General features: G+C 37.7%; 1 protein-coding gene across 1 annotated transcript in view; it reads left to right on the top strand.

Moving 5' to 3' along the window:
- The window catches only part of LOC139119746 (growth hormone secretagogue receptor type 1-like), a 206,906-nt gene that overhangs the window by 168,247 nt on the left and 14,614 nt on the right, over window positions 1–24,045 (top strand). The window contains exon 4 of the mRNA XM_070683622.1: window positions 11,206–11,829. Within this exon, the coding sequence (XP_070539723.1) occupies window positions 11,433–11,829 (397 nt within the window). The 5' untranslated portion in view covers window positions 11,206–11,432. The remainder of the gene's footprint in view (window positions 1–11,205; window positions 11,830–24,045) is intronic.

Here is a 24,045-nt window from a genome sequence, read left to right as displayed (position 1 = left end):
CGACTCGCGGAAACAACACGGGTTCTGAGTACATGCGCGCACAAACATACACGCAAGCACACGCTATACTCACCAAATTCATTGCACGCTATTTAATGCAATAACAATTACAGTCACTTTATATGAAATATACATTTCTTGTGCAAACCAAGATAGCGGTTCGAGGCTTCTGTATTTGAGGTATACAAAACTTACAGGTGTCTGTTGGTTTCTCAAATCATCCTGCTTTAAACTAGTCATAGTCTCATATACACAGCACTGGCAACAATAAAAGTTTCCAAGGTTTTTAAGGGACTCGAATACCAAACCGCAGCTGCACTTGTAAAATTCTGAATGTTTAGTTTTTTGAAGACCATTTTTTCACTGTTATGCTTTACATAGCTTTTCCATGTGCGCATAGGCTGGCAAAGTCGTCAACATGTTTAAGGTAGCTAGATTGGAAAGAAGAATTCACATTACCTGTTATGGAATAATTTACCGTCCACGATACATTGCCTATCATTAACGCTTAATGTCTGACTCGTAATTGCTTGTTTGACTGCTTCGTTTTACGCCTTTCTTACAACAACTTTGATTCCAAAGTTTGAGTCGACAGGCGGACAAGGCGACTCGACTTAATCCCAGGCCGAGAGTTACAATATTGCACTGAACACAGTGTATTACTGCGAAATTCGTCTGTTATAACTATAAAGGAGCAGGATTACCACAGAGACGGGTCTTAAAGGTTATCTCTTGGTTGTTGTTTGATACACGAAAAGCAAGCGTTGTTTATAGTCATAAAATAACCTACCCTAATCCTAGACGAAACGAAAAGCAACTTAACATGCCCTATCGTCACATCGATAGACGATATAAATTAAAACCTGCTGATAGGAAAATGGCAGATTGTAGTCCATTGGTCGATACAAAGGTCGGCCCGATTCCCGAAGGGTTTAAACGTTTCTGAACTTAGACGTTCGGTGAATTTGGAAAGGCCATCAAGATGACTTTGCCCTTACCCATACATAAATTATCGAAGCGTAAGTTGGCCTTTTAGGCGCAGTAGCCTATAGCATGGACATTTAACTCAATGATGCAAACTACATCTTGCAGTCAACATCTATATGTTCACTGATTAAATAATTTTGTTCGTCGCATATTGTTCTTTTATGTCAATAGTCTATTGCGCAATTGCCACCGACCATGATTATTTTGAAACGGCACCTTGGCTGGTCACTAATCACTGGTCTACTGTTTTGGTTAGTCTTCCTTTATTACAGTATAAAATGTAAACTAACGTCAGTGATTTGGACCCATCCTAGGACATACACTGTGACACTTAGTGAGGGTTTTTAAATAAGGCTACATGGCGCATATGCAGATCTTTTTATGATAAATTAAATTGTTCTGGGCAGACTATCAGACCGATCCATCTTGATTCTTACATATGATAGATAGCCCAATATGGTGACAGTAGTGAAGAAAATGAATAGCAATTCCGAATCTTGAAATTTATACGATGCCACGCACGATAAAACTTCTACTCCATGACACTGTTCAATACATTTTGAAGTGTTTCCTCATAGCTTCGTAAGTGTGTCTAACAGACAAGATACAATAAGTTGTTGCATGCATGTTTATGGATCATTCACGAACATTTCTCACAAAATTGACGAGTGATCTATAACACTTCTGTCAAATGGTCACTTAAGTATCCCAATTAAACTATAATTTTGTACTCATACATGAAAATCTACCCACTAGAAATATTGCATGTTCGTATGTATGTATGTATGTATGTATGTATGTATGTATGTATGTATGTATGTATGTATGTATGTATGTATGTATGTATGTATGTATGTATGTATGTATGTATGTATGTATGTATGTATGTATGTATGTATGTATGTATGTATGTATGTATGTATGTATGTATGTATCTATGTATCTATGCATGTATGTAGGTATGTATGTACGTACGATGTATCTATGTATCTATGTATCTATGTATCTATCTATCTATGTATGTAGGTAGGTAGGTAGGTAGGTAGGTAGGTAGGTGGGTGGAATGTAGGTATGTTGGTGGGTAAGGAGAGAGGGAGGGAGGGAGGTATCTATACATGTATCTTTCAATTTATCTATGTATCAATGTATGTACCATGTGGAGTGACTACATAAACTGCGGGCTGATTTTTCAAAAAAGAAAAGAAATGTTTCTGGTCAGGTCTTTCTTTAAAAAATGGTGCGGCGACGCGCATTTTATTTTTTTTCCCTCACGGGAGGGAGGAGGGTCAGTTTTATAGTTTTATCAATATAGTCACATATATACATGTTCATGCAGTCACTGATCATGCGCCCCAAAGAATTTTCTCTTTATCTTCAGCCATTTTGGTTTGGTGTCAGCCACGGCCGCCGGCCACAAACAGAAAAAAAGGGTGACGCGCTGTTGTTAAAGTGACGCGCGCGCTGACCAGAAACATTTCTTTTTCTTTTTTTGGCCTTAGAACGGCAAGAGGACAGACATTTTTCCAAAATACTAACGCTTCATTTTGTGTTCCATATGTATATATATTTGAATCATCACGAATTCGGAAAAGTTAAACATTTAGCAAAACATCAAACACAATATGCTTTGCCAGTCTCTTCGGAAATAAACTCTGTAATCCACTATTTAATTGCATAGTGATTTCAAAAATGCAGTATTCGATCAGTACTTCGGCAGAGGACATATTAAAAATTAATGTAATTAAACTAATGTTTGCTACTTAAGGTCAGTGACGACATGCATGCAACAAAAGTGTACCATATATGCATATGTCTTTGACCTCGACAGAATATTCGGTGTGATTTCAATCGTCAATGTATTCTGTTCTATCTTCTCACTACACTATCCGAAAGAAAGGTCAGAGCTGTTCAAATATCCATTGCCGCGTCCTTACACTATTAACCTTGTCTGTTGAAGATTACTTTGCTATGGTCAAAAACCTTGGAAACAACTTTTTTCAAGCAATTTTTCTGTGCGTATTATCGGATTGCCATGTTATATTAATCATCGGGCATTTCATCCAAATGTTTCATTATCATATTCCGCGTTTGATATTAGTATATATTCTTAAGGTAGAATGCGCCGGACTCGGAATCTCATAATTTTACAATACATTTTTACTGCTTGCCTGCGGATAATTTTGAAGTTCACGGAGTAAATTAAAGCTAGTCTGTTTTGAAATCGATAAATGTTCTTCCACCCGTAGAATGACAGAGGGACGACGGCCAATTTTAATTTAAATATTTAGGGTTTCAATAGTGATATAATTTTCACTGTGGACCCCATTTTCATCCGCGATTTTGAAGAGAATGCATGGTTCAAAGTTTCCTTGTAGAAAGTTTGAGAAAAAGTTCATTCAACTTCGAGATGTGTACCACCTTAAGCAGGAAAAGGGTTATACCGTAGGCCATATCAGGAATTATAATCACTCATATGAAGAATGAATTTGGAAAACAAATTCAAAGCTCTGAAGCATTCATATTTGTAAAATTTTGTACTGTGACGAACAAGTAAAACGGAATGAATATTATGCATGTCTAGGACATTCTTCTGATTCATCTGAAGCGTGGACCGAAAGTAATGAAAGAAGAAAACATTGCAGCATATCTTTTGATAGGCATTAGCTTACATCTCTAAATTAAAGTCAATAGGTACACATAGAAATGAAGCTGAAGCTGAAGCTGACGTGAGAATGAGAAGAACGTGTCCTAGCATTTAACCGATATGCCAAATTAAGAGCTGTTGAATACCCTTTAATGAACGAAACGTACAATATTCTTCTGGGTATGATTCTGTCCTCTAATTTTCAAGTACTGTTAACAATTTCCCTTAGGACATCCGTTTAGAAAACCGTCATTGTGCATCCTTTCAAGTGTTTCCCATAGGTTACCATTTTACTGTTCAACTAAGCGAGACACCACAAAAATAACTCTTTCCGTTGATTTCTGTTTCCAGTTTGCTACTTGATTCAAGTCACTTTTTTCTTCCACGTTATGCGACGTCGGGATTTCAAAGTCGTCGGGCCTTGAAATCGGAGTGTGATTTCCTTAAACTCCAATTGACAGAGACTCATTGTCGCTGATTCTTATCCAGCGATAATTACCGTTCTTCAATGAGGACTATCAGCCCAGTTAAGAAGAAGTAGTTCGGAAAAAACTTTTAGAAGATCTTTAATTGAGATTGGGTGTTCGATTTCATTCTCCAAGGCTCCTGCATTTCGGAAATGGCGCCCCTAAGAGTGCGAACCTGATATTGCGGATTACTTGTAGTAACAAAGAGATTTTTTTCTCCTCCGTAATGTTGAGTACCGCATAACAAGGTAGGGGCTTTATATTGACCCAAAACGCTCGCAGGAGATGATATACAGCCTTGTGTGCACCGCCTTATTCACCAGCTGCGACAAACTGTCACCAAACCGCACATGGACCTTGGGATCCTGCGAACTTTCCCTATTTTCCAAAGAACTAGCGCCCACAGATATGAGACGACATTCTGGTATTCTGAATGCATTTTGGTAGGTGTATACATGCACGTATTATATTTTTTATTTGCTGTCGATACTTCCAAATCGACAACTTAGACGTATTTCGGAAAAGCTATCATTAATCAAAACTGCTACGCTTTTTCTTAAACTACGTTGAGAGTATTCGTAAACAATTTGGCAGTTTCTGGTCATGGTGTCTATTGAAATTGTTACCGGGATAACTTCTCAGCTTCTTTGTAAAATATGATGAAAATAACAATGTACGTAGGTATAAATGAAAGGATATTTGTCATAGCGGCACGCTCCTAGCGAATGCAATTGTTGTTGCAGTGCATCCGGCCATGCAAAAAGTTCCTGCAATTGACTTAGTGTTTGGGCGACATTCCGGTGGTTGTTTACCTGATCACCTCCCAATAGGTCTCTATATCAGATAAATTCACGTATAGGGTGGAAGTTATTCTTTCTTTCGATCATATGAGATATGTAAAGTTTTCTACGTCTTATCATAGAGATGTAAAATTGGAGCAAGTCACCTACACATTTTATAGACGTCTGTGAGAGTTATTAGAGGAGAGGGAAAGATACGTAGATCAAGGTGTCAGTTGAACGTAAACACACGAAATCCCGTATTTAATGCTATCACGCTTGGCATTTCACCATTCAATTGAATATCAAAGAACATGTTGGCCGTTATAAGGTGACAAAAAGCTCTACTTTTGCTTTGTAAACGTGTATTCCAGAGATACAATCTCGACGGGCCGTTCTGTTTTGTACTGTGTCTTTTTACTATCAATCGCACGTCATCGTTCGACTAATATCTTTGTAGCTGTGCCTGCATATTTCTTCTTTCATGACTGTGCATATATAGGTCTGCACAACTCCATACACAGGCACCAGCGAGACTCTACTTGACTCCTTTCACATGATGCTGTTTTGGCAGGACTCGTGTCTCTACATGTTGTCATGCTCATTAAAGGTATAGTGCACCTCGGGGACAGATATGCGGACTCTTAAACTTTTATAATACCTTTGTGATCTACGACTTGTGTGGGCTCATTTTAAAGCTCTTGGTGTGACTAAACGTTTAACTGTCTTATTTTTGTGAAAATAGAGTTAAAACAAAGATGGCGGTCAGTTTTGAATTTCAAATACCGTTAAATATTGGGTAGTTTGTTTCTGTTGTCTTGATTTGTATTCGTGATTTTTAAAGAGAATGGTTCAAAGTTTCTTTGAGTTTGAGCACAAATAATAAGTCTTTCACTTTCGAAGTGCTGTTTCAACTTTGGGGTTTTTTCACCATTTGTGTTTTGTATGTCACTTACAAGTTCTTGTACTACTCACCAAAGCATGTTGAAACATCAAGTATTTAAATTGTCATTACAGAGTCTATATTTATAAACTGAAGTTATTGTTACACATCCTAATCTGGACCTGAATTCGATTGTTTATCATAACAATTGCAGTGTATAAGCTCAACACTGTATCCAAATACTTTTGAAAGTGGAAGAAGAAATTATAGTTGAAATCAAAAACAAAAATAGAGAAAAAATATTAAAAGTAACAGTTACTGGCCCTTTAAACCAAGTGCCCTACTTGTAACCACTGAAAAGCAAGGCCAGGCTGACAAATAGTAATCTGAAATTCGATTTCGTTGCGCTCATTCGATCTCTAAACACGTTCTGGAACTTTACCCACGTAATTTCAAATTATTCTTATTGAAATATCCGTTGCATACCTTTGGCATATATAAAATAGAGGCGAGTTTTCCAGCTACCGTTTTTCAAATGATCAAAGGATGCCTTTTTATATCAATTTCAGACTGTTTTATTATTAATAAATCATTAAAGCAGAGAGTAAAATGCCACTTTTGGCGCCCTTACAAACGGCGAGAGATTGCAGCGCAAATGTAATAGGTTCACTGCATAGTGTAATTGGACAAGCTGCAATACCGCTGGCGTGTCAGTGTACCAACGGACCTTATTTGCCAGCCCCTCACGTGTTTGAAGATGATCTTCACACTCAGTATTCTATGCGATGATGTTACTAATAGGGAAAATGTATGCGATGTTTTTTCCCTTGCATGATTCTATTTCACTGTTTTACTGTGAGACGAAGAGCGCTGCTTCGCCATAATTATATTGTTCTTGTTCATGTACACAGTGTCTGCGTTCGGTACAGTTAAATGCAGTCAGTATAATTGTACACGGGCCACAAGAAATTCAACATGGTCTTACAACTTTGATGGGGCTTATGACGAATATCAAGCTATATGTGCTACCAATTTGTAGCTATAGCGACACAGCGACAGGCCGGTGAAGCACTTGTATATACATTCCATCAGCTAACAATCCTGACTGAGCATGTTTCCATGGTTTTACACAATCATTGTCATGTTCAAGTTCGTTTCAAGTCGCAGAAAGGAAACATACATTTTGTCAAAGTCTGTTCACTCTTTCTGTCATAGATATGTTCTGTCCCCCTCCACGAATCGCATTAAACTTTATTTAGCAGTTGATGTAGCGCATTAATCTCTTAGATATCTCCCGGCATAATCATTTTCGTGTCACGCTAAGTAAATTTGTTCGTACTAGTCTGCATACGTTCGATGGCTTACTTACACCCAAGTGTACTTCCGTACATAACGTTGTCTCGATGTTGCAGCGCAGATTCTTTCGATTTTGCTTCGTAAAATGTTTTCCAATCAGTTATTATGATTTTCTAAAAAGAAAAGCATGCTGAAAAATTCTCTCGTGTAGCCAGACATTTTATCGCAATATTTGTCTCTGTACTCTGAGGCGGGCGTATCGGTATTGTCCTGCGCATGCTCTGTTCTCGGGATGCCTAGAAACCGTCCACGATGTAGACATTGCATGTTACAAGGAAACGTATAACCGGGGTTTCTCGAAACTTTGATTGTCACAGAGCGCAGGCTCAGTAACTGACACTCTATTCGTGATATTCGTGATTTTCAAATTATATACTCTTTGGAAGGCCAGGCATATAAATGTGTCTTGTTTGCTTGCAAAACAGATTTATGGCGTTAAGGGTACGTGTGACCTCGTCATCATAGACAGACGGTTGTGGGAAACGAATCGGACGATTTGCCCTCGCCAATTCAGTTTATTCAAGCTAACGCAGAAAGAACTTCGAACATACCGTAATTGACTCGGATCAACCTCGTTAACGAGGCCGAAGACAGACAACAAGAAAACGTGACAAGAGCTTATGTTTCGTGAAGATGGATGGGGCTTGTACTGAAAAGTAACCTTCAGACCAGAAACAAGAGGGAAAAACATCATCTTGAAGCAAAACGGCTACGAAGATGGATTTCGGCCGCGGTATAAATGAAAGACCGCATTGCGTGACCAAAGAAATAGTGAATTATACGACCTAGTAACTCTCCGGCAGTTTATCGTCGATGACGTCAAAATTTTGATTTATTTCGCACGTTGAGACGACGAGAACTCTTCATCCGTTTATGTCGTTTTGATAAACTCCCAGTGACAGATGGGAATAGCTTATGCTACTTCAGACCACATAGAGGACTGCAGTATTGTCGGATAATCGAGCTCGATTTACGCCAGTAATGAGGCCATCCCATTTGTAAGTAAACCATAAATAAAAAATAAAAGTTGTCAGACGAATTGTAATATTGCTTGCTTTTGCGACATAATTGCACCTTGAGTACCAAACGCAAACGTGACTGCATCATTCCCAAAACATAACAGCTATTAGTAAAATTTTCTACCGCGTGAGTTTTATCATACTGTTATTATTGTACTGAGCAGGATTCAAAGAAAACCAGAATATATATTTTAAGAGAAAGAATACCCATACCCACTTAAGTGTACTAAATGCCTTAATTCATTGACGTAAGTTTGCTTTCTTGCAACACCGAAAAAGAGTTCGAATCGGAGTGGATTAAAAAGAGTATTAAAAAGGAAACATCTGTCATAGTCAGCTTTACAAAGAAAAGCTAGGGTTATCTGGCGCGATTTACAAGTACAACTCAATCGGTTATTATAAGCTGGACTTCGGGGGAAATGCTTGACGCTTGGTTAAGACTAGTGTTAGAGGAGATCCGATTCCACGTTTGTGTGAAACCGTGCCGAATCTTTTGTCTTTCTTTCGCTTCTTTAAACGTTCGCCGTCTGTAAAATTCCTGGGGCTTGGCGTACATATTCGGTACTTTTGACTTCTTAATACAATGCCTCTTTCATACACGTATACGTAATGAGACAGTCACTGGACTCGCATGTTCTACGAGTCTTGCGGGATTTGTTTCAATGCAGTACACATTGCTTAAGAATGCAATAGTTTCGCTGCATCTTAAAATACAAAATATCTGATGAATTCTTGAAAAGTTGCTGTTCGGGCAGATGGTGACTTGAAAAAAGGAAACCAGAGAGCAGTCCTTCTGGCTGTTAACAATAACGGCAACAGAAAAGGAGCTAGAATCTGAAGGAAAAAGTAGGAAATACATTCTGGAAAATCAAGTTTCTGATTATGGAAGCGACATGAAAACGTAACGTGTATAGTATCTAGAACTACGTCTATCAAAAATGCCCATCGCAGAAACAGTTAAATCAAATATTTATATCTAAGTTTATTTTAAAGACCAACTTTCCATTAAACACAGCGACAACAAAATGTAAACGAACTTTTAATTGGAAATTTATACAAGTCACTGAAGAACTATACCCTAGGGTTTTGAGAAGTTAGTAGTTATAGGGATCTAAACACTGATTTAAACATAAGTATTTGTGTTTATTGAAGTCAATATAATTGTCAGAATGACGAGGCACACGCATCCGGTGAAAATCACTAAGACGTATTCATGACGGTAAATGCTGACAACGAAGTAGTGGATTGCCACTTATGAATGTCAATAGTAGGATTACCACCGCAATCTTCGCTCTAAATGTAACCCCAGACCTTCACACAGTGGACCAATTCAGTCCATATTTAACAACGATTCCTTCATACTGTCCGTAACTTTTGTGAACCACATAGGCCAACTGTAGGCCGTGTATATCAATATATTCTAAAAGCCCTTTTGCAATTGTTCGTTTTCATAGAATAATAAGCCTGATGTTAAAACCACACACACCCATGTTAGCAATTGTTTGTTTTCATAGAATAATACGCCTTATGTTAAAACCAAACACACCCATGTTGGCAATGCGACTTTCCCACATATGTTGTTTATCCTTTGAAACAACTAAGACGTTGCTAAATGTTAAATTCAAAATGCATTCTTGCGAGTAGAGCTCACAAATTCTAGCGTATTATTCCTGTCACCATTTGGTGAAGAAGCCGTTCATGACAAATCGAAGGAATTCACTTTTCTGCCACACATTTGGTGAATTTTATTCATCTCATCCTTTACTCGAATATTTTATTTTCAACGTGACTAGTTGCTTACATGTACATCCCTATATATATCTAAGTAAAGGAAAGTGCAAACTCAACTGGGATTCATGTGCGAAGGCCCAAAAACACGCTTAACAATGATAATTTATGAAAAAAATCGCATAGCGTAGTTTGCAGATGCTTTTTACTGTATTCAGAAAAAAGAACAATTGTATCTTGAAGTACATATTGATATGTGTATCGAGAAATATTACGTCATACCTATGTCAGTCTATTCACACTTAAAAGAGATATCAATAATTTACTTGCCTTTTGTAATTTTGTCACCCATCTTGATATAAGCTTTACTTTTACCAGAGTTCAGAACTATAATTTTCAACGTATATAATGAAGATTGAGTAATGTAAATGATATCGGCGAAGACGGCTCGCCCGAAATCTGGGGAATAAACACTCATTGTGTGTTACCAGTATTTGAAAAGGCAATGACGGAAGGATTGACATTTGTCTGTGAGATTTTTAGATTTGCTGAACGCATTTCCATATGAAAGGTGTAAGAACACCATCTATACTCTCACACAGAGTTAAAAGTTCCATACGTTATACACTTGAGAACCATTTACACAAAACCCACCATAGCACATGATTAAAATCCGGTGTCTATTGACAGTGCATATCACGCCTAAGATGTGAAATGTTCATACGCTAAGTAGTTTCCACTGATTGTCTGTTAAGGGGAAATACTGTTGAGCCCATGGTGATAATACTTTAGAAACCGCTGTTCACTCAGTATGACATATAACACCTAAACACCCAACAAGGCGCCATACACACACCTATACATACTCATCGTCGATAATTTCAGCAATAAATTTGCCTCATTCCTGTCTTTGGATTATTCTAGTCGTACATTCAATTCGTATTTTCTTGAGAATCTTATCGTTTTGAATACAAGAAAAACACAAGAAAATGGTCTTGTCACGGGACGGACAGAAAATATTCTTTAACATATTTTCTATTTGAGAAGATATTTTCACCATTTGTATACATAAATCGAAATTTTGGAAATCTTAGTCAATGAAAAACGAAAAAAATATGACAAACACAGCACGGATAATTGGCTGCAAGGTACTTTGCTCATTTCTGTTAACGGACAAAATTCTTGTGTCGTCAGCATATTGTGAGCACGCATTTGTCGTTATACCGACACTATGGTAAAAAAAGGTAATTGACAGTCATTGTAAAAATATATCTAATATCGCCTATTTATGTCGCAGGAATTTGACGTAACTCTTGAATGTTTTGTTTATCAAATGCCACAGGTAGGAGGAGCTTTGCAACAAATCACAGTTCCTGAGATACACCTACGGCAATGGCAATTGGCGTTTGCCCATGCGTAGCACCACGGTCGACACGTCAACACTTAGCGGGCGGTTTCCATTCCAGTGACGTGTACGTTTGAGAAGCAAGCACAGTTATATTGCTCCACCTCACAGCCTACACCCGCTCCCTTTCGGGTGTTTCGGCTCTGAATCCAAATGGACATTTCATGGCAAGTGGGGCGACCGATTTGAGACTTTTGTTTCTGAAGCAAAAAGAAAGAACTACCATTATGTCAAGCTATCCTCCGGCGTTAGAAAATTGCACAGGTAACGGGACACTAGAAAATTGCACCATGGCAGCGGGTTTCTTGCCGGTGATTCCCGTTCTACCGTCGCCGACCCTGATCGTCACAACCATTGCCTATGTTATTATATTCATACTCGGTGTGGTTGGTAACGCCATGGTTGCGTTCGTCGTGTGGAAAAACAACGACATGAGGAGTTCCACCAACTACTTCCTCGTTAATCTCAGTATCGCGGATCTGCTGGTCCTGATCATTTGTATGCCGACAGCGTTGCTGGAAACCTATGTCATAAGCCCGTTCCTGCTCGGCGAAGTCATGTGTAAGTATTGCGCTTCTTTCGCCTACTTGCAAGTATATCGCATGTTTTATGCATAGTGTTCTTCAGTGACGGTGTCTTTTGTTAACTATAACATCGTCTAAAACCCTTGTGTGCCTTAGACGAATCAAAATTGTCACCCGTTTGATGTAGGCCTGCTTTACACAGTCAATTGATGCGACGCTACTGTTTCTTCAACAAACATTCATTAGTTCAGTAATGACTCACATCACTTAAGCTTTTATTAGAAGTCATTCCAGGTGGTGCTCTTGGCCCTTCAAATTTCCTCTTCGATGTGTTCGAAAAAGGGTGTATCTTCATTCGTCTGCACTGTACTGATTCTCCATCCTATGTGTTCGATACAACCCTCGAAGGTTGTTAGATTAAGAAGCAAAGGGGATTGTCCCCGTTTAATCGGGTATGACTCATAGCAAAACCTAATGGTTAGCCTCACAGCTAGCCGGGTAGAATTGATGCTCGGCGCATATGTGCTAAATTTAAGGATCAAATTTACGCAACAAGACGAAAACCTGTAGCAAAATGGTCATTAATGCTAGTGTAGGATTATATCCACATATGTTGGATTATGCGTGATCAATTCTTATTTGTTCGACAGTGACAGGGTATTTTTAATCTCTCTGTTTCGCATCTCAGCCACTGCTTCTCGCTGAAGTTTATTGACTACCCCAGGGGAAAATGAAACCTCTCCGAACGGATCCATGTCCTCGCCTTGTGCCCTTTAATTTGCTCTGCAATGCCAGAAGGTAGTACACGTACATAACAAAGATGGCATAGGACGATTGTCTCTCTTGATAAGACTATAGGCTTGCATCTGATTCGGCATCCTGGCATTGTGTAATGTTTTCTCCCTGGCAATAGCATGTCACTCTTGCTGTAATACTCATGGGTTGGCCTGTGTTCTTTTTGGTCCGTTCTGACAAGTTCAGTATTCTCTTGTTTGATTAAAACCTCCCGGTTAGCAACATCTCGGTATGTATTATGGTGATTGAAGTGCCGTCTCGAAAAATAACAATCTACATGGGAGAGGCATTAATGTCATAAAATCAAACGTAGAAAGAGTCGTCATCAATCTGTATCACCGTTTAACGGAGAATAATATGTTTGAGGTTTACAAGTACACATAATGAATCTAAAATCTGCTCAGTTCACGAAAATGTTGCAGACGAAATGACACAACTTCTTTCAACTGTCGTCATATATTTCTGACATATTTTTAACTCAAAAAACGACATATTTGCAGTTGGGTGAAACAATCGTTAAAACTCGAATGAGAGTTGTGCACACAAGACAGGTTGTCTAGTATTTTCTTCGCCTGAATCAATGGATGTAGCTATTCTATTGACAGATTGAATTCACATTCACCATTTCATCACTTGCATATGTTGTCGCATTTTAACGGACACAGGTAAGGCGACAACAGTTCTTCATACAATGTAATATCCCCTGTAAAGAAAAGCATTAAGTTTATTATTGCAAAACACTATGTGCTATATAAGTTGTATGCTATTCACTTATAACATTATTCACGATATCATTGACCTACATACCAAAGGAAAGCACACACAAACATGCACGCGCCTACATAACAAGACTTTCTCATCAAAATCTTTCTTGGAAGCATACATTGTTTTAACCACCTTGTTCATATCTAAAACCAGCCAGAACAACAGACTGTTACATATAAGAATAAAAAGCGCAGAAAAGAAAAGTCTTGCTTCCTCGAGACTAGTTATGAATATTTTTTCTCCCCGGGATTTGCCATTTTCAAAGTTTGTGGATGACAACACAAAAAGGATCGTGTCATCTAGTCTATGAGATTCATCGCAAGCAATACAACAACATCCCTATTATTGTTTAAATTTAAGAACATCAGTATGCCCTTGGCGGCTTATTCGCTATCAAGAAAACACCTTTAAACAGTTCTCGTACTTTGAAATACTTGATTCATGTTGTAAGATATAGGACCGCTCATTACTAGAACATCATCGATCAGATAGTTGAACATACATACATACGTACATAAATACATACATACATACATACATACATACATACATACATACATACATACATACATACATGCATGCATGCATGCATGCATGCATGCATGCATACATACATACATACATACATACATACATACATACATACATACATACATACATACATACATACATACATACATACATACACACACATACAAAACGTGCAAAACGTACAAAATGTACAAAACGTACAATGCATATTTTATACGTAGATATATTTTCATCAGAATTTCAATTCAAATTGTCGATAATACAGTAAATAGTGTAAGTATTCATCTGAAGGGACATGTTATGGAATTTCAAGAATGTGCGTTTTAATCTTTCAATTTTAACTCTTTTAAATCTATACTCCAAAGAGCATAAATGTACAGCAGAAGCTAATATATAAAAGTAAACTTCCTTTTGCATAATCGTACACAATGTGCCGTCATTAACCATGTCAATAATACAATTACAATTTCAAATATCATTTGGATTCGATTTTCTGCGAAATTTGCTCTCCGGGGACCGATTACCGATATCGCGATTATAAAAGATTTAAATCTTTTCTGTACCTTATCATATCTAAATGCATGTCCTTTACTGCCAAACTAAAAAGAAAGAAACTAACCAATTTACAAAACCCCGAAGGATTTATCGTTGCGGTTGTATATCTGTTTCTGTAATTTCAATCTAGTATAATGTTATATCATTGAAGATCGCTAGGGTTTCCGATAAGCTCCTTCCTGACACCGGTCACCTGTGAATAATCTTGGAACCACTCTTTGCATAGCACATTCTTTCAAAAACTCCCCCCGCGAATTCTCGAGCATTGGCTTATTCCAAAATTAAAGTTCGTCAAGGAAAAGATTCAAATTCAGATTCAGAAAACTCTATTATCTCTATTACAGAAAGTAACGTGTGGTACTAAACACCAAACACACAATACAACGCAAAGGTTAAAGCAAAACATAACATAGTACATAAAACAACCAAAAACAAGTAAAATCAGCATGAAAACCTGGACATTACCTTAATTTAACTTGTTTAAGATTGAAATTTAATTCGGAATAAAACTTAGCTTCGTTCTCACAGCTCTACACTTTGGAACCCGTGCCGTGATTTTGATCATTTAAAATCTCTTTTGCCTTCTCTTTCATGCGTCGGATGTACAGATCACCGAGGTTTAAGTGGATAATTTGTTCACTCCATTGATATTATACATAAGAATAATGCAATGATAACATTCCTCAGCACAACCTCACCAGTAAGAAAACAAAGGCAACACATGATACTAGTAGCATTTCTAGTGCACGATGTATACAGGTTCCTGAAGAGTCGTTATACATATATACACACATACACACACACACACACACACACACACACATACATACATACATACATCCATACATCCATCCATCCATCCATCCATCCATACATACATACATACATACATACATACATACATACATACATACATACATACATACATACATACATACATACATACATACATACATACATACATACATACATACATACATACATACATACATACATACATACATACATACATACGTACATACGTACATGCCCACGTATGCAGATGTCCTAGTGCGAAATGATAGTGCTCGAAGCCAAAGCACAGCGCCATGAACAATAACAAATTACTTGAAGTACAAAGAAATGATATCTGTTACTCGAGTTTCGCGCATCTTGCAATGTGCCAGTCACATAGGTTTCTAATCGAAATAGTATGGCTTATGTAAGATATTTTCTCTCAGAAGCATTTCTATGTTTCTCACAAATTTTCCTATCATTCTTCTCTGTACTTTGTATAATGCTTTATCGCTTTTCGAAGGTCTCCTACTTTCAGCTCTGCTGTAACTTGCCTGATTCAAACGTGTGAAATCCAACGTCTTTTTACCGGCAATTCGACAATAAAGCAAATTAAGTCATCGGCTCTTAAATGGATGTGTATCGTTAGTGTCAAGGATCTTCGAGGTGATGCATTGTATCTTGAAAAGTTGAGCACTATCTAAAAGTGTGGGCGATCAGGTTAAGGCTTAACAAACACTAATAACTACCGAAACCTTATCCAATCTCATTGCTCCTCACATTGGCGCCTGAAAAACTTAAATGGTTCAGGTATACTTGGCGCTCCAAAAGTACACAAGTTCTTAAAGGGGACATTCTTATGAAACTATATATATATATATATATATATATATATATATATATATATATATATATATATATATATATATATATATATATATATATATATATATATATATATATATATATATATATGTATATATATATATTATATATATATATATATATATATATATATATATATATATATATATATATATATATATATATATATATATTATATATATAATCTGTGTTTATGTCTGTGTCTGTATGTGTGCGTACTTACTTAAACTTGGGTGATTTCGTCCGTTATATCATGTATTTTCTTTAGCATCTAAGGTTAAGTTATGATATCCGAGCTGCTTCCGTCATGTGTTAAAACACAGCAGAGGATTTCAGCAAGCGATAACAGCAATGTTCAATTTGGACAGCTAAATGCTCCGCTCTCGAAAAGGAGTGACCCCAGTGGAACGTTTTGCATCGAAAGGTACTTGAATAAAAGAAACATTTCTAAAGTAATGATACGTTAGTGTCGCCAGGGCAGCTCACCACAAGATATTGTCGATCTCAGCCGATCAGTTATTTAATGACATAGATGCATTAGTATTTGCAGTGGTAACATTCCTGGGGGAAAAATTTACTTCGCTGTTGGGTAGTAAAACAGAAGTGTTATCTTTGTTCATCACCATGGTAACTATATCTGGAATATTTTTGTCATTTGTACAACTGAGAGGGCGGTTTTAAAACTCTTAAATATTTGCAAAATCCAATGCAGGTTTTTCGCGAGATAGTTTGAGCGATATAGCGTAGGGACCAAGGTTGTGTGTAGGTCTTTAAGGGAGCAATGATGGCCCTAGGAGGTACAACATAAACATTATCTTTACTACTGCAGCGATCACCTGCGTAATCGTTCGCTCGTCGGACGAATTTTGTTGGTTTTTGTTCTTGATTAAAAAGAAAGGCCGCTCGGTAAACACATCACTGTAATGTATCGAACGATCTCGCGCTCCTTTGATCTTGCCAATCTTACAAAAACGTTGTTTATAAGGACTGCTCGGCGTGCATACAAAGGTCTAGATTTAATGCAAGGGCGGCATCTTAAACCAGTAAATGAGAGGCATCCATCGAACTGCATGGAGTATCGTAAAGTTTCTAGGCAAATGAAACAAACTTTGTTTTCCGTACTATACGGCGAGAAATTCCACACCTCTATAGACAGTAACTAAATTACAACATTAGTTTCAAATAAACGCAATACTCTAATTCAACATGTAAGCACTTTCGCCAACATAAATCTTTTGATATGCAAGAAATATAACGAACCCTGGTATATAATGCAAGCTTAAGATTAGGGTATCCAATAATGTTTAATACATGCACAAAATATCGAACGTCGCCCTTGGGTTCAACTTTTACTTGTTGATGACATAGTGAGCGTATAGAAAATTCTGCCTAAGAATCGATAAACCACATCGACATTGTTCTTAAATATATCAATGCACCATTCCATGATGAAAATTGTATATTTTTATCGGATTTTCGTCTTTCCTGGAAATAAAACATATGATTGTCATTTGAAAATAAATCCCCAAATTTGGAGAGAAAACTATGCATAAAAGGCATGTAATAGAAATATTACTGCCCAAATAAGGGAATATGTACCCTCGACGCAGGAGACCACTTGACCTCTTGACATCGGGCAAATGGTCACCTGACCTGTCTTTTAGCCTATAGTCCTTATTTGAGTTATAATATATAATATATCAGGTATGAAAATTTTCTCGAAAAAATAACTCAAACGATTTCGGAAACGTCTTTTAATGACGTTAGAGACATCTTATAAAGGTAAGTCATTGCATGTTAGTCAGCGAATAGTCCCGATGGTATTTTAGTGTGCACTCCGTCACTGATTCAGAATTGCGTTCATCATCGCGAGAACCTTTGCAGAGCTTAAATGTTACCAATCAGCGACAGGAGGAAAGTTCAAGAACTCTATCTCCATACTTGCTTTCCCATATACGACTAGTGCCGTGAGAAGTCACAACACGACCAGTTGAAATGTATAGCACCCTTGCGTATCATTTTACGGACAATTGATTATTCCTCTGGGCTACCAATTGTACCATCGAATGGATCGTGCAATTTCTTGACCAAAGAGACTCGGGATACAATTTCGAGAAACAATTACAGCGAGCCTTGGCTTGGGTTACACTGTCGGTTAGAGATAAAACAGGCACAGATATCATGATTTGCCTTCTATCTCTTATTATCTGTCATCCTAGGCATATCTAGTGTAACCTTCATGTCAATGAAGTATCTGCCCAAATCACATCTCACCTGATGACTTGTTTGCGCTCTATAACTGCACGTCAAACAAGAAAAGGTTATTCTTCGAAGGACAAAAAGCGAGATTGGTATAGTCAACATATTCAGTGAAATTGTTCATTTGGTTCTCAATGACAAAACAAGTCTGTAACTGATGTCATTTTCATCGATAATTTTTTATTTCGTACAGCAATTCAGGTTTTTTGTAAGTTATATTTTGCATGTATGATAGCATTTAGTGCTAAACATACGTATGAGATGGAGCAATAAATACGGTGTTAATGCATTATTTTCCTTTCCTAATACATATAGGGATGAAATGTGTAAATTTCTGTCCCATGGCGAGAAGCTGTTTCATGTACTATTCTTAAAACGTTACCTGCTCTCTGCAGAATGTTTTATGAACCATGTTCGTGTGAAAAAAATGCAGGACAAGTTCGAAAAAATCCGCAATTTTTTATTGAGCTTCATATTGGGCAAAGTTTGCAGTCAGCCTTGAAGCCACCACGGAAGTGCACGTATTTCATGTCCTGTGTTTGCCGAACTCTACAGCGAGCACTTTCGACACCTTTTTGTTCTGCATGAGCTAAGACGGTGGGGGTTTCGACAAAATATCAAAATGGAAACCTTTGAATGTGTGTATGGAAAGAACATAGTCTCCGCCACTGTCAAATTGAATAAAGGAGTACAGTGTCTCGCCTCGCGCTACCTGGCTGCTGTGGCTAGATGTCTTTTATTTGTTTAAAAGTATACACCAAAAGAACACTTGTCCAAAGGGAGATTGTAAAAACGTGTGTAGTCGTTGATGGTACATCGAAACTAGCATTCGATTTCCAAGCTAACATTCTATTAAGGCTGGAATCTATCTGTTAGGTATCTATCACACCGACCAACTACTGACGTCAGCACTTGCGTATATTCGTGCATCACATGAACACGGGGAAGAATCTTCGTTGTTTTCAAGTACAGTCTCACAATTGGCTAATCGCCTTTTCACATCAATCCGCATTTGCTCTTAACTTAAATGGTTCTGTTTACTTCAGACATGTAAACAAAGGTGCAGCTTGTTCTCTCGGGCATCATCGGAAACACCTGATTTCAAGGTTTTAGTAGAAGAAGGGAAGAATATGAGAGACGAAAACACGGGAAGTCAGCGGAAATGACAAACTGTCGCGTCACTGATATATCTCTAACCCGCACTAATCCGCAATAATAGAACTGACTCAGCTTTATCTGTCAAGGAAGTTGAAGGGGTTAACTTGAAGAATGAAAATCTCAAAATTCCAGATTGACGAGATCACGACGAGTTAAAGAGGTTCTAAACGCAAGAACTATCGAGTCATGCGGCTTTAGTGCTCTTGCAGTGGCGCGAACTGCTTGAATGAGAGATTAGCTAGGACTTTTTCGGATTGAAGCTCGAATAATAGAGTTGACGTAGCTAGCCTAGTTTTGATTGCTATTAGATAAGACTCAAACACTCCTTGGAGAGGAGTGCTCGAAATGAGAACATCTAATGATAGCGTGAGTTTGTGAATAATAAAGTTGATGTCATTTAGGTGATTATGGTAGTATTTGTTGTGAATTTTGAAGAGTTTTATATGAAATCGTGAATCAATTATAACGAGTTGTTGTTATAGTATTGTCTAACAATGACCGCAATGACCCTATGTAAATACCTTAAAGGACATGGAAATTATTGTTAATCCATATTTGCAACGCCATTTCGTACCATCGTTTCCTTTTAACAAATATACTATTTTGCTCTATTCCGTAATCAATATCAGTTACACGTATTGTAGTTGTGATGCTGAATGCATCAATTCCAGGCTCGACTCGCTCCCTTTGCAGGGTAAAATGTAGGTAGCATATGGTATCCAGTGCCTTTCTTGTACGTTGTTCATAATACTTTTGTCAAACAGCCACTCCATTATCATGGTTTAACTATATATCTTGTCTATCTTTTGTCTGTTTCTCTGTCTAGCTGTCTGTCTGTCTGTCGGTCTGTCTGTCTGCCTGCATGCATGCATGCATATGTTTCTCTCTCTCTCTCTCTCTCTCTCTCTCTCTCTCTCTCTCTCTCTCTCTCTCTCTCTCTCTCTCTCTCTCTCTCTCTCTCTCTCTCTCTCTCTCTCTCTCTCTCTCTCTCTGTATTTCCAAAAAATCTATCTCCCTTTTAAATGTTTACGTTTTTTAAAATAAGTTCTTTGCATCTTTAGGACCTTGACCTCACGCATTATGCGGATTACAATGATGATTGCGTATTACGGAAGTAATACAACGACAACGATGACTTTCTCTTCATTCAAACACATGTCTATAAAAGCGATAATTGGGTATTTAAGTTTTTCAAGTTATTATAATTCAATGAAATAATAGGTCGGAGTAACGATTGAAAGCCTGCTTTATTACTTAGTCGTGATATTATCAGTAAGTTATACACGTCCCAAAAAGAGTTTCATACAAAACGGAGGTCAGACGTTTCTTTAAAAGGCACTCATCTTTTGCTAAATCTAGCCTAATAATCTGCTTGTGGAAGCAAGCCCTGTAGCCCTGTTAGCGTTTTATCCATAACGAAAGACAAACGCGCAAAGTAACCTTCGGAGTAATGAGAATGCTGTTTGGCTATTCTTATCGCGTGGTTCAGTAACAGCGTTTGCGAATGAAAAGTTATCCCGAGTGAGTACATATATCCGTAGTACGGTATTTGCTGGTTTTGTTTTTAAAGTATCAAGCAGTCATCTGGCCAGAAGTCCATTAGTCTGACAAGTCAAAACCCCTAAAAGCTGTTTCCATAGTTTTTATCGTCGTAATTACAGGCATGTAGAGGCGAAATAAAGACAGTGGTCACCATACTGTGAGAGTATTGCGAAAAGTATTGCAAAAGAAATCCGCGCAGCACTATAAACACGCTGAAATAAACAGAACTCCATTTGACGTGGTGTTCTGCTCCCCTTTCGCACACTTATACAAGATATACTCATCAAGTATGATAACTTTACTTGATTAACATCAATTGATAGTGCTAAAATTGTGCTCTTTCGAAAGATCAATTCTACTGCCTCATCAAAATTGTGCTCTTTCGAAAGATCAATTCTACTGCCTCATCAAGTGGTTATACTTTGACCATTCACTTCAGGTTGAAATCGTGTCAGTTAGGCGGTCAGCATCTATGACCTTTAACGAAAGAAACAAAGGCTATGGTCATACTTTTGCAAGCAGTCTCATAGGCTGATTCCGAAAGAAGAAAAATCCCACTAAAGAAAATTAAACCAGACAAACAAACAAACAAACACGTCGGATGATGGAATCCCTTTCTCGCGAGACAAATCCTGTCTCTCCTAATAAAATGTGACCGTATTCGTGGCCCTTCTCATCGAAGGAAAATTCGACACTGAAATAGAAACTACAACGTAAGAGGATGCAACGCTGTGTACACAATACACTGTATGAATCATAAAATTCAAGAATGTCATGAATACTGACAAATACGAATATTTGTCGCAACCCTTGTGGTTTAATCTACAAAAATCAAGTGCGCAAACGTCAATTGCCTGAACGAAGTTTAATCGCATTAGAAAAAAACCATTGATTAATGTGACGGAACATCGGGTACAGCAGTGTATTATCTGTTGTTCTGTTATCCAAATCTCCCCAGTCTCAAAGCCGCTTAAAATTGACGTGAGTGTTTAAGTTGTTTACTGTTTTAGGATCAAGAGCAAATAGAGCGTAACTGATGTAAATGGTGATAAATATACTAAACCTGAGCAGGACTGCCATGTTGGAAAAAAAACTACAATACCGGGCTTCAAGGACGAAAAAACGCTCTGTGCTCTTTACACAACAACAAACGTTAATCGCTTGCAAGATAAATATGATAAAAACGTATTTTTCCCCGTAGAGTTTACTCTTTACTCATAAAATCTACCTAATATTTAAATATGGCAAACTTCCGATGAATTAATGTACAGAACGGCTAAACTGATGAGAGTACAGACCTTGTATTAAATACTCGATCGTAAAAATAACCTTTTCTTTACTGCACAATAAACCTTTGCTTTCCTGTCCCAAACACCAGTGATCGTAAACTTCTCTTTAACAAGGAAGTGTAGGCTTCACCTCCTCGGTAAACGTTTTCTGTCGACTGCAAAAAACTAAATAACAAAGCAATCGGTTATTGCGTCAGTGAATTGCATGATATTGCTGTTTTGAACGTAATATTGACGAGATTACGGACCATTTTCAAGCTTATAAGCGAACAGACAAACAAAGTTAGTAACATATTTTGTACTTTTCTTACAAAGATCTCAGGTGCCAGTGGACAAAAACGGCTGTTTCTTCCAACCAACAGCCTGACAGTCCACTCGAGTTTGCAAGCTTCCAGACAATCCAGGGCAGTAAACCATTCAGTGATAACAAAAACGACGGCAAAATGACTGCCATCATGGCACACGGAAGTTCTCATTTAGGCATACTCGACTTACGGAACTTCTCGCGCAATCATGTCTTTACTTTTTGTCAGTAGGTACTTTCTCTGTGGAACACAACGCGGACGAGATCTTGAAAAGTACAACTTGAAACAGAAAACTTAGATCACCAGTGTAGCAGAGCACAAAGTATCTCAGTTGGATTTTGGCATAAAGCTGTGTAGGCTGCAATCTTATGTCAACTACGCCACTTAAGGAATATTTAATATGTTTAAAATGTCTTAACCAAGAATATGGAATATTGACTATGGAATGTGGAATAGGGAATAGGGATATGTAAAGTACGTTTCGGCGAGAACGAATCGGATTCAAACTTACCCACATTCCCGTAAGAGTCTATGGCTATCGTAATGATTGAAATATGAACACAGATGTAGCCCAATTATTTCATTGCAGACTAAACCAAACTCTGATATGGTTACTGATGCGTCGCCCAATAAACATAAAGTTGACAATGCCTTATGTAAGTGAAACACAGTCTTAAAATCGTACTGTTACAGTCAGTTACAGTCTCATAAATGAGTTTCTTTTCATCATGGCCGCAGAGGGAAGAAAAATTATTTGGTTTGATGTAATAATAGTGAGGTCATTGCACAACATTTCTTCACAATTTGAGCGATATCACTATTTAGAAAACTAATAAAATATCAAAACAAAGCAAACCAAAAATTGATGTGATCACTTACCTTACTGGCACATATCAAGTAGTCTTTTTGTTGAATGGTTCTACTCCGGAATAAAAAGGGCGCGATGCGTACGCCGTTCTACATACTCAGTACGCCCAAATAATCACGTGATGCCGGTACAAACAAACCCACATGTGTACTGAACGCGTATGGAAATACACGTACAAGGACTGTGGTCTGTGCGCGTTTGCGCACATGGCTTTGTTTGTACCGTGGTCGATTCGAATTCCGGGTTTGGCCTATTAGGTAGCATTTGCGTAAAGCAACTCAAAATGTTGACAGACATTTACGTTAGTAACGTATACGTTAGTATGGTATTTTCCCGCACTAATGTGTACTCAAACCCATAGCCATAGTAAGATGTGTGATAGATCCTCTCTCTATGCCTTGTTTCAACATATGGACCTATTTGAAGATTTAAAAATGCCTAAGAATTCTAGAAAGTCACGACAGAACAGCTTACATACATTTCACAGAGTGAATTCAAAAGTCCCATCGGCAGCACAGTTCCTCAAT

This window comes from Ptychodera flava, chromosome 20, assembly GCF_041260155.1.
Source record: "Ptychodera flava strain L36383 chromosome 20, AS_Pfla_20210202, whole genome shotgun sequence".
Taxonomy (NCBI): domain Eukaryota; kingdom Metazoa; phylum Hemichordata; class Enteropneusta; family Ptychoderidae; genus Ptychodera; species Ptychodera flava.
Note: the sequence above shows the minus strand (reverse complement) of the source record. Positions and strands in the feature narration are given on the sequence as shown.